General features: G+C 60.3%; 1 protein-coding gene across 1 annotated transcript in view; it reads left to right on the forward strand.

Annotated features, from left to right (window-relative positions):
• LOC119098223 (uncharacterized) overlaps nucleotides 1-12273 on the forward strand; it is a 20176-nt gene continuing 7903 nt past the window's right edge. The window contains exons 1-11 of the mRNA XM_037221149.1: nucleotides 1-17; nucleotides 501-770; nucleotides 1165-1362; nucleotides 1771-1990; nucleotides 2458-2591; nucleotides 3809-3944; nucleotides 4866-5057; nucleotides 5851-6032; nucleotides 6315-6399; nucleotides 6957-7026; nucleotides 8390-8471. Of these exons, the coding sequence (XP_037077044.1) occupies nucleotides 1-17; nucleotides 501-770; nucleotides 1165-1362; nucleotides 1771-1990; nucleotides 2458-2591; nucleotides 3809-3944; nucleotides 4866-5057; nucleotides 5851-6032; nucleotides 6315-6399; nucleotides 6957-7026; nucleotides 8390-8471 (1586 nt within the window). The remainder of the gene's footprint in view (nucleotides 18-500; nucleotides 771-1164; nucleotides 1363-1770; nucleotides 1991-2457; nucleotides 2592-3808; nucleotides 3945-4865; nucleotides 5058-5850; nucleotides 6033-6314; nucleotides 6400-6956; nucleotides 7027-8389; nucleotides 8472-12273) is intronic.

Raw genomic sequence — 12273 nt, forward strand, 5'->3', positions numbered from 1 at the left:
ATGCTAAACAAGATAAAGTCAGACATAATTTATATGCCCCATTTATACTACTACAACATGCATGTTTATGATAAGCCTGCTATTACTATACACTATATTGTATTATTATTACCCATTCTTATATGTCATCACTTAAACACGACATAACTTCTACCAAAAGACTTACACGCGACATTAGTGCTACCCAACAAGTCTCATGCTTCGTTTACTTAAGCCCGTCATCACTTGCACTGCAAGAACTCATATTGGACATGGGTGTCACATGGAAAAAACTGAGGTCATATGTAGGGATTTAAAGCAGAACTGATATAGGACTGCTGTCGGCAGGAGTTTTTGTTATATCACCTCTGTCGTGGAACCGGTCCCAGCGTCGTTCCTAGCCTGCCCCGCGAAAGTGCGTGCTTTCTCAGCACGCCCGCCCCATGCTGTCGCAGGCGGCCACGGCTGTGCAGGCCGTGGCGCGGGCGTGCAGGTGCTCAGCGTGGGCCGTCCGCCGGCAGGTACCCCCGGCTCTCGGGGCCGGACTACCGGTGCACGGTGCTGCGTGCCTACCAGAGCTGCGAGCGCAGCTGGCTGCGCACCGCCAAGCTGCGCGCCGAGGCCGGGCGCAAGATCGCCGTGGCCGTGGACCACGCGGCGAACATGCTGTTCATGCTGAACGGCCTGCCGGACCTGGCCATGGAGGACCTGCGCGCCCGCGCGGAGCACTTCGGCAGTATGTTCTGTCGCGACGCCCTGCTGGACATCATCTACCCGCGTCACTATCACCCGTGAGTGCGCCGCAGAGGGACGATGGTGCTCTGGTGTTGCGCTCGGCAGTAGCAGCACCGTCCCGCCGGTGATGCCGTCGACAGTGCCGCCGTGTTTGTGGTTTGCGGTGCATCGTGGAGATCCGATTGCGTTCTCATCGCCGCCGTGTCCCGAACCTGTCTGTCTCCCCGGGGGTGAGTCGGCTGACAGCGTTGGCAGGGTGTGTCGGCTTATTTCCCGTCACCACGTCGCCCAGCCCGTCTGTGCCTGTGGCCTGCAGGGCCGTCCGTGCCTGTGGTCCGCAAGGATGACCCCTGACGTCGTGGCCTGCGAGCGTGACCCCCTGCGTGATGTCTCGACCCGTGAGCGTGACTCCCCTGACTCCCGCCAGTGACGCGCCGCTGTGTTCCGCAGGCACGAGCATTTGGCGCGGCGCCACTACGCGCTCATGCTGTTCCGCGAGTGCGAGCGGGACATGTGCATGACGCCGATCCTGTGTCGCGCCTTCCGGCCGGGCGCCACGATACCGCTGACCGTGCCGCGCGTGCTCAACCTGCTGCTCCTTTGGCTGGCGCCTGAGCTCGGTGGCCACGAGATACTCCTGACCACACAGTGAGTGGCGCGCGCGGCGAAGAGCTGGGGCCGCAGGCGTCCGGCGGCACGGTGTCCCGCCGGATGGTCCTAGGTCGCCAGTCAGCGGTGTGTGCGGCCGGTTGTCTTTCAACGGGACAAAGCAGGTTTCGTTTGCATCATTTGTCACCAGTGTGGTGGTTACCGCGTCTGTTCACCACTGCGCGTCTGCGAAACCAAAGGTACGGGGTCCCTGTCCTTCCTGTCGGGGTGAGAGGCTGGCGACGCCATATAGCCTCAGCAGCTGGGTGCGTCGTGAAGCCTCAATGACATACACAAGACACATTTGTCACCAGTTGGCTCCGGGCTTCCCGCGAGCGTATTGCTCGTTGGTCGACGGGCGCCTGTGTGCTGCGAAGCGCCGCGACTGACCGGGTGTCTGGCCCACAGGTACGTGTTCGCGGTGGAGGGGATTGTGCTGGAGGCGATGCGCGAGCGGCACCCGCTGCACCCGATCAACGCCTGGACTCGTCCGCGAGCGACGTCTTTCGGCGACACCATCTGGCTGGACGAGGACGTGGAGGACCTGTTGTTCGTCATGAGCCTGGTCATGCGCAGTCACTTTCCCGCCATTCGCTGCAATGACGCCGCGTGTGACTGCCCGCAGCAGGTAAGGCCGCCGGCCCGGGCTCGAGGTTGTGGCGCCACCGCTCGGCGCTTGACTCGTTGCCGAGTTTCGGTGTTATTCCATAAAGATGAGCTTGTCTGTGCTGTGCGGTTTGCGGTGACTTGTCGGAATTGGCAAATTTTGCTGACGACTAGACAGAACGAAATAAAAAGCAGGTTTTTGATCGTGCATATCTCGGAGGCAAGAGCTGCTCACAACCGCAGAGCAGTCCCGCGCGAGCGATGCGCGTACTTACTACCTCTTACGTCCGTACTTACGTGCGGAAATCACCGAACCATTCAACCAGCTCGTTGATGATCGCTGAACCGACACATTCCGCTCAGTCGCTGGTGATGCTGATCGCCTCCCGAACCGCTCGGCTGCACGGGCCGCGGCCCATTCGGCACCGCGACGCCCCGCCGGCGCGCTGCCCGGTGGCGGGATGTGACGCACGTGACCGGCCGTTGCAGTTCATGGACACCCCTGCCTCTCACGGCCTGGGCCTGCTGCTGCCCTGGATCTACTCGTCGGTGGCCGGCGCGCTCGGCGTCTGCGTCTACCACATGCGGATCACGGACCGCACCGTCATCGCCTGGTATAGAGCGTGAGTGCAGCGATGATAGCCGCTGGTGCAGCCGCGTGCTGAACACGCCGTCTCGCACGCTGAACGGGCGCGAAGGCCCGGCGCCGGCCCTGCTGCTCTTGCTGGGAACTGCGCGCGACATTATCCTCTCTTCCCTTCCCTTCCGAACCCCTCTCCGACCATCCGTGCCCACAGAGGTTGGTATTTCAGCTGACTAAAACGAGTTTTGAATGTTTTGAAGCTGTTGTGGGTTTACTGGCAAAACCTGCCACAAACTGATGGAAACTCGGGGGGAGGGGGGGGGGGGGATACTGGCCCTCTTTATTTGCATTGCAATGCCATATGGTAGGCCTACTACGCCCTGTTTGGTCAAAGCTCTGGTGCAACATAAGTTGCTTAACTGGTATACCAGTTATGATCAACTCAGGTGCAACATAAGTTGCATGACTGGTATACCAGTGAGCAGCCAACACTGTACTCTAGTGCTTCAACTTTTTCTAGTTCTGCCATGGGCTGAAGGGAAAATATCCAATTGGCGCCTCACTGGTTTTCTCATTGTGTCTATCTGGTAGTACAGTGGCATGTCAAAACTGATAACTGCATGGTTGTTTGACGCCCGCTTTTTGGAGGGTTAAGTAGGATTAAGCATGCGTTGATAAATTCTACTTGTAGTTTTGCCAGCTTTGTCCGCCAGGAATTTTCGTCTGCTTGCTTTCAGCTGGCTTAGGTTGTCACCATCCTCCTGTTAAGATGTGTGATTTTATCACAGGAAGGGACAGTGAATACTCATTTGCTTGATGGCTTGATCAATGCAAACAAATGTATTTGCATCTCAATAAAATTTCATCGCAGCTGGCAATCCTGTTGACTATTTATTATCCTACATTTTTGTCATTTTATTGGCTTTATGGTTTACTGAATGTGCAGTGTGCCATGCTAGCACAAACTGGCTAGCTCCATTTGTTTTTATTTTTCCTGGTTAGTTTTAGCACTTGGGCTTACAACCTACTTCCAGTATTTGTATGATTTGCAGCATTTTCTGGCAGTTTTTTTTTTTGCCACCAGTAGATTCTGTCAACTCTTGGCTGGTTTTGCCAGTAAAAATTGGCTGGCAGAAACCTAATCACCCTGCTGCTGCTAAAGTTGGCAGCGACCTCTGGAAGCTGGCTGACCGTCGTCAGTCCGCGGCCGGCCGTCTGCCCGGCCTCAGCCACTCAGCGCCGGCTGACCGTTCCCAGGAGCACCGACGAGTATGTGGTGGTGGACCCGACCCACCACGGCTCCCGCTACGACATCACCTCGATGACGATCGAGCTGGCCGACTTCGAGGCGACCATGGAGCCCGTCTGGCAGCAGGAGCAGACGCCGGTCGAGGTGGGTGCGCCGCCCGCCGGCACGGCGTCACACGCTGCGCCGGGGGAGGGAGGGAGGGAGGGAGGGGCGGCCAGCGCGGAGGGCGATACCAAACCACCCGGGTCTCTGCATCTTGCGACGACATGGCAAGTCTTTAGATGCGGTTGATCCGGGATGGAATCGCATGTTTTCGCCGGATGCGTCGGAAGTCGCATGGCCTCTTGATTGGTGCGGTGTGTCGTGTCGCCAGCTGTCCGCCGTGGTGATGCCGTAGTTGTAATGTATAACTTTTGACATTCACCCTGAGAGAGGTGGTTCGGGCGACTCCTCGAAGATTTTCTGGGATACATTTCCGGCATGTCGATAATCGTGCCAAGCGTTTTTGGTAATCCTTGGGAAATCCATGGCGCGCGATTTAGTACCAAAAACTTGTCCTTAGGATAGAAAGCGATGTTTTTAACACTGCACGGCGATTCACGGCTGCGCAAGGGACGGGGGGGGGGGGGGGACTACTGTCAATGCCCGCGGACCGCGCGCGGTGTGGCGGCACCGCTATATAAAAGGAGCCCTACATCGTGGCATGTGCCCTGTGGAATGCCAGTATGCTTTGGAAGCACCAGCATTTCTGCAATCCCTCGGATCTTGGCGTGACGGCGGCGTGATGCCGGGCAGAAAAAGGAAAAAAACGGCAGTGCTCTATTGTTCTGTCTGCATGTGTGAGGACGTAAAGAGCTTTCATAATCGCAGTTCTTTCGTGGTTGCGTGGGAAATAACGTGAGAGCTGGTCCAGCCGGTCCCGTTCCTGTGTGTTCCGGTTCCTCAAACCCGGGTGTGCGGCGTGCGCCCATCAGATACCAGCTGGGGCGATCAGCAGTAGACGGACGGCCGGATAGCCGGCGTCGTCACGTGACGCCGCTCTAACAGCGCCCAATCGTCGGCCAGATGGTGAGCCGTGTGCTGCGCTCGATGGGCGAGGCGACGCAGGAGCCGGTGCTGAGCACCGCCGAGCGGCGCGCCATCCGCTGGCTGGCCATCTGGGCCGACAACGGGTTCGTGTTCGACTACAACACGGCCGTCACGTTGGCCGACACCTGGCACACTCAGCGGCCCATGTACGCCCGGCGCGTCCTGAAGGTGAGCGCGGCCGACCGGCTGCTGTGCGAGGGTGGTGCGGCCCCTGTGCCGTGGCAGCTGGGGTGTGTGGCCTCGCGTGACGTTGGCGGCGGGCCGTGTTCGTCATGCGCCCCAGCCAGTTGTGTGGGCCCTTGGTTTACCATGTGAGACTGGTGCGTTTGGGTCATTCTAGGTTGGACTGCTTTCGCCATTTTGCGGATATTTGCGGTAATTGTGAATGCCATGTTGGTTGAGTGCCACTCCTTCATGTATCTGAGCTCTAAAAACATGCTGCAAACCCATGCACAGTTAGAATCATATTGAGTGACTCCGTGACGCAGTGCTCGCTACGCACACGTGAACCATGATTGAAATCATCCCGCAGCCCGTGTTGCTTTTGCTCATTTTCTGTGTGTCCATGACCCCAAGGGACAAATGTTTTACAATTGCTCTTGAAAAGGCAAACCCCTGGTTGGGGGGCGGGACCTCGATCGACTGCCGTTTGGCAGCAGACTGGTTGGGGGCGGGACTCGATCGACTGCCGTTTCGCAGCAGGCTGATTGGGGGCGGGACTCGATCGACTGCCGTTTCGCAGCAGACTAGTTGGGGACGGACTCGATCGACTGCCGTTTCGCAGCAGACTGGTTGGGGGCGGGACTCGATCGACTGCCGTTTCGCAGTAGACTGGTTGGAGACGGGACTCGATCGACTGCCGTTCGCAGTAGACTGGCCTGGAGACGGGACTCGATCGACTGCCGTTTCCCGGAAGACTGTACATATGTGGACTGTGTACCGAACCTGGTCTTCTCGCCAGGACTTCCTGCACCAACACGGCAATACGCTGCCAGATGAGGAGTACTCCCACCTGTGTCACTTCACGGGCTACATGAATCTGATCTCCAACGAGCAGCGCGACGCACTGAACGAGCTATGGTTCACCGGCTGGCCAGACGAGGTGCGTCCAGCGGCGGCGCGGCCGCAGCAGGGTCGCGTGCGGTCGCTCTCAAGCTCGGATAGCACTACACCGGTGTGCGCTACCCAGAAATGCCATGCGTCAAGCGACGCAAAAATAACAAACGTTGCGTCTTTGGGAATCTGTGTGCTATGCGTGAGACGGTGGGTGGTGCTGCCACCTGTCGGCGGTGTTCGTAACCGTTGTGACGCCGGGGGGCGTGCGCCTACGGCTAACCGAGCCCGCTCTGTCCCATTCAGCCGGAGGAGAGCGAGGCGCCGTCGCCCGACGAGCCGGACGCGAACCTGCCGCGCGCGCGCCGCCAGTTTCCGCATGGGCGATGTGGTCATCTACGACGGACGCTACCTGGCCGTCGTGTACTTCTGCACGGCCCACTGCGACGCCTCTGCGGTGAGAACCCGCGCAGGCGTCTGACGGGCGGCCACTCGTGGAGGGGCGTGGTCGTGCCTGTGACGGACTGAGTCGCCACTGGGGGGAATGCTGCTCGGCATGTCGTGCCCGGCGCGGTGCACTGTCCGTCGGCTAACGCATCCGCGGGTTGTGTGGGTCGACGTGTTGAATCCACCGCTTCCTAACATTCGGCATTAGTGACCATAGACCGGTGTTGTCCGTCTAGCGAGGCGAGGCTTATCGGGCGGGCTTCTGACCTGACCTGACCTGATCGAGTGGAGCTCCGACCTGACCGATCGAGTGGAGCTCTGACCTGACCTGATCGAGCGGAACTCGGACCTGACCTGATCGAGTCGAGCTCTGACCTGACCTGATCGAGCTGGGCTCTGACCTAACCTGATCGAGTGGAGCTCTGGACCTGACCTGATCGAGTCGAGCTCTGACCTGACCTGATAGAGCAGGGCTCTGGCCTGACCTGACCTGACCTGACCGGACCGAGCGGCGGGTCTCTGAGCCAGCGCGTGTGAACGCGGGTCGTGTCCCGGCCGGGCCCGCAGGCGTGGGTCAGTGAGCACCTGGACCTGGACACGCTGGCGCGCGGCCTGGAGTCAGCCCTTCTACTCGCTTGCTGCTGGACGGCAACGAGGAGGTGGTGGCGCTGAAGGTGAGGCCCGCCCGTCGCGGCGGAGACGTGGCCGTGTCGCGTGGCCACCCGCGGTCAGGCACCGCTCAGGCCGCTTCATTAGTGAGTTATCCAGCAGGTGTTAGGTGATGGCAATGTTAGCTGCGATTTAACAACAAACAACAGGTAGTGCGTACCAAGGGGACACTTATTTCAGGAATAACGGCAGTACGCCGCTATCTGATTCATCTGATAACTTGGGTGCTGCACGAAGGAAGATGACATACTAGAGCAGACTGCTGTATGTATAGGCTTCTCTTCATACAGGCACCATTTGACGACCGTTCCAGTGTGTTTTACACATTAAGTCAACATGCATTGAACATGGTACTGAATCACATTACAACAAACAAACTTCTTGTTTGTTTCTGGTATGAATTGCTTCCTGAAGGCATATTACCTGTCCAGTGGGGAATTGAGGACGCTTCAAGGGACTGTTCTACAGTTGCATGGGCTTCTCAATTGATGCAGCCATTTTCATGACTATTAATGGCGGTGCACAGCCATGTCATTTTCAAGATTTGAAACCCTCTTGTTTCTGAGCTGGATGCACGCGAGCTTTTGCAGCCTGCGGGACCGTCCCCAGACATGTATAAAGTCACAGACAAGTGTCCTCAGTGTCCCGAGAGGTGGTCCGCGGCGATGATGGATGTATGCTGAGCTAAACATGATTAGTTGCTCGTGTTTTCACCCTTTCTCTTGGTGTTTTTGCTTATGTATCCGTGAGATCAAAGTGCTCACTTGTATTCAGTTATTTCCGTAATGAGTGGTAAGAGTGTATGTTCTTTGCATTATGTAGCACAAACATAATTCGTTTTAGAATTTCACATAGCTTGCATGGCATGGTTGAGAAGCAATTGACGGCCGTTTTTATCTGGAAGGCGTGCCCGCAACCGTCAGATATGAAGAACTCGACAATTATTTTTGCCATTGGCATTGATGCCGCATGATCAGTGAGATGACAGGATTGAATGACGTTATGATGACGTCATGGGTGCCTGAGTTATCTTGAAAGTCTGCACAAATAGTCTGCACATTTTTGCCGGCGTATAGTTCAGTAACTAGAGGGTTTTTGGTCTCAAGAAGGGCAGAGCTGTGAACAACGTCGAATGGTCTTCAATATGTCTTTTCAGGTGCAAAGCCCCATACAAATGTTAAACACTCCCTTCAAAACAAGAATGTGAAGGAATCCCTAGAAATTGGAAGGTGGGGCCCAAACCTTTACGCGCTCTGACCGGCGGTGAGTGTCCCATCGTCGCGAGAGTTCGACCTTGACAGCTGCTAACAGGCCTCCGCCCCCGCCGCCAGACGAGCTGTGGCTGGCTCCGGAGCCGTGCGCCATCATCCACGGTGACATCGGCCGCTACTTCGTGCGCTTCGACGGCGTGCGGTACGAGCCGGTGTCGAGGCTGGCGATGTTGCTGCCGGACCCGCTGCCGAACACCGCTGCCGCCTGCCACCAGCTGCCGCCGGGCGAGTCTGTGGCGGCGCGCCGCCCGCGCCGGCCTCAGTCACGAGCGGCCCGTCTGGGGCACGCGCCGGCCCGGCTTCTGGCCCGAGCTGGTGCATGCGGTCCCGCCGCCAGCGCCCGCACGAGGAGGGCGGGCGATGGCGGCGGTCCGCCGCCCTCGCCCAGGCGCAGGTGGGGGCAGCACGACAGCTCTGGGCGCCGCCCGCCCGGCCCTATCTGGCTAGGTACGAGACAGCCGCCAAGCGAAACATTGTGGATCCTGCCTGCCGGCATCGAGAGCGAGGAAATAGACGCCGAAGAAGCGGCCGGCGGACAACCAACCGGACCAGGAGGAGGCGGGGGAGGCGCCGGCTGCGGACCAGCTGCCAAGACCAGGGGGTGCAGGCTTGCGGACCAGCTGCAAGACCAGGGGGTGACAGGCTGCGGACCAACTGGAACACCAGGGAGGCGCCGGCTGCGGACCAGCTGCAATACCAGGATGGCACCGGGATGCCTACCAGCTGCAATATCAAGAGGCGCTTGCTGCCGACCAGCTGCAACACCAGGAGGTGCTGGCTGCCGACCAGCTTAGAACAACCAGGAGGTGCCGGCTGCGGACCAACTGGAACACCTGGAGGCGCCGGCTGCCTACCAGCTGCAACACCAGGGGGTGCAGGCTGCGGACCAGCTGCAACACCAGGAGGCGCTAGCTGCCTACCAGCTGCAACACCAAGGGGGTGCAGCCCGCGGACCAGCTGCAACACCAGGAGGCGCCGGCTGCGGACCAGCTGCAATACAGGAGGCACTGGCTGCCTACCAGCTGCAATATCAAGAGGCGCTTGCTGCCGACCAGCTGCAACACCAGGAGGCGCCAGCTGCAGACCAACTGGAACACCTGGAGGTGCCGGCTGCCTACCAGCTGCAACACCAGGGGGTGCAGGCTGCGGACCAGCTGCAACACCAGGAGGCGCTGGCTGCAGACCAACTGGAGCACCTGGAGGCGCCAGCTGCCTGCCAGCTGCAATATCAAGAGGCGCATGCTGCCGACCAGCTGCAACACCAGGAGGCGCCTGCTGCAGACCAACTGGAACACCTGGAGGTGCCGGCTGCCTACCAGCTGCAACACCAGGGGGTGCAGGCTGCGGACCGGCTGCAACACCAGGAGACGCTGGCTGCAGACCAACTGGAGCACCTGGAGGCGCCAGCTGCCTACCAGCTGCAATATCAAGAGGCGCTTGCTGCCGACCAGCTGCAACACCAGGAGGCGCCAGTTGCAGACCAACTGGAACACCTGGAGGTGCCGGCTGCCTACCAGGTGCAACACCAGGGGGCGCAGGCTGCGGACCAGATGCATCACCAGGAGGCGCTGGCTGCCTACCAGCTGCAACACCAGGGGGTGCAGGCTGCGGACCAGCTGCAACACCAGGAGGCGCTAGCTGCCTACCAGCTGCAACACCAGGGGGTGCAGGCTGTGGACCAGCTGCAACACCAGGAGGCGCTAGCTGCCTACCAGCTGCAACACCAGGGGGTGCAGGCTGCGGACCAACTGGAACACCAGGAGGCGCCGGCTGCGGACCAGCTGCAACACCAGGAGGCGCCGGCTGCAGACCAACTGGAACACCTGGAGGCGCCAGCTGCCTACCAGCTGCAACACCAGGGGGTGCAGGCTGCGGACCAGCTGCAACACCAGGGGGTACAGGCTGCGGACCAGCTGCAGCACCAGGGGGCACCTGCTGCCGACCAGCTGCAACACCAGGAGGCGCCGGCTGCCGACCAGCTGCAACACCAGGAAGCACTGACTGTCTACCAGCTGCAATATCAGGAGGCGCTTGCTGCCGACCAGTTCCAGCACCAGGAGGTGCTGGCTGCTGACCAACTGGAAGACCTGGAGGTGCCAGCTGCCTACCAGCTGCAACACCAAGGGGTGCAGGCTGCGGACCAGCTGCAACACCAGGAGGCGCTGGCTGCCTACCAGCTACAAAATCAGGAGGCACCTGCTGCCGACCAGCTGCAACACCAGGAGGCGCCAGCTGCGGACCAACTGGAACACCTGGAGGCGCGGGCTGCGGATCAGCTGCAACACCAGGGGGTGCAGGCTGCCTACCAGCTGCAACACCAGGGGTGCAGGCTGCGGACCAGCTGCAACACCACGAGGGGCCGGCTGCCGACCTATTGGGACACCAGGAGGCGCCGGCTGCGGACCAGCTGCAACACCAGGAGGTGCCAGCTGTCGACCAACTGCAACACCAGGAGGCGCCGGCTGCCGACCAGCTGCAACACCGGGGGTGCAGGCTGCCGACCAGCTGCAGCACCAGAGGGCCCTGGCTGCCGACCAGCTGCAACACGAGGAGGCACAGACTGCCGACCATCTGGAACGTCAGGGGGCGCCTGCTGTTGACCAACTGGGACACCAGGAAATTCCAGCTGTCGACCAACTGCAACACCAGGAGGCACAGGCTGCCGACCAGCCGCATCACCAGGAGGCACTCATTGCCGACCAGCTGCAACATCAGGAGGCGCCCGCTGTCGACCAACTGAGACACCCGGAAATGACAGCTGCCAATCAACTGCAACATCAGGAGGCACAGGCTGCCGACCAGCTGGAACACCAGGAGGCACCAGCTGCCTACCACTGCAACACCAGGAGGCACAGGCTGCCGACCAGCCGCAACACCAGGAGGCACCAGCTTCCGACCAACTGCAACACCAGGAGGCACCAACTGCCAACCAACTGGAACAGCAGGAGGCGCCGGCTGCCGACCAACTAAATCACCAGGAAGCGCCGGCTTTCGAGCAGCTGCAACGCCAGGAGACACCGGCTGCCAACCAACTGGACAACCAGGGGGCACAGGCTGCCGACCAGCTGCAGCGCCAGGAGGCACCGGCCGGCAGCCGAATCAACCGGGGTCAGGCACTAGTCGCCATTGAAATACACCCGCAATTCGCGATGCCTCTCTACCAAGTGAAGAAAGGGGTTGTAAGAGACCGTCTGAGCGTGATGAGGAAACGGCATATGGATCAGCAGAAGCGGAAGGTATCAGCCGCCGAGCTGGACCAGCGCAAGACAGCAGAGGCCTATCAAACACTGCTGGAGGAGCGGGCATGTCTCACTGCCTACCAGTTTCTGCTGGAGGCGCATGCTCCAGATGCCGACGGGTCCCTCTTCTACCAAGGCGAGGTCCCGCGTGCTCGCCAAGGGCCTCCAGTCGGCTACCAAGGGGATCTGCAGCGGCCATTTTGGCCTATCGGCATCCAGGGACCTCCAAACGAAGCGGAGCCCTGGTGGGAGGACCACGTGCTCGTCCCCCTGCACAACGATCCGTGGCTGCCGGCGCCCGGCCTGCCCGACAGCAGCCAGCCGCCGCCACCGGTGCCGCTCGCGGCGGACGGCTGGTGGGAGCGGGCCGAGCCCGACCTGTGTGACGCCTGGGCGGACGACCTGCCGCCTCTCCAGCGCGTACAGCCCGGGACAGAAGAGGCGGGGGGGCGGGGGCGGGGCGCGGCGCCGATCCGTTCGCCCTCACAGACGACTCGGTCGGGCAGCCGATGCCGCAGGCGGTGGGCTGTCATGACATGAACGACCCGGGCGGGCGGCCGATGTCGCAGGCGGTGGGCTGTCATGACATGAACGACCCGGGGGGCGGCCGATGTCGCAGGCGGTGGGCTGTCATGACATGAACGACCCGGGCGGGCAGCCCATGTTGCAGGCTGAAGGCGGCCATGACACGGTGCGGGACCTGCA

Source organism: Pollicipes pollicipes, unplaced genomic scaffold, assembly GCF_011947565.3.
Source record: "Pollicipes pollicipes isolate AB1234 unplaced genomic scaffold, Ppol_2.1 Scaffold_4740;HRSCAF=5597_pilon_pilon_pilon, whole genome shotgun sequence".
Lineage (NCBI taxonomy): Eukaryota > Metazoa > Arthropoda > Thecostraca > Pollicipedomorpha > Pollicipedidae > Pollicipes > Pollicipes pollicipes.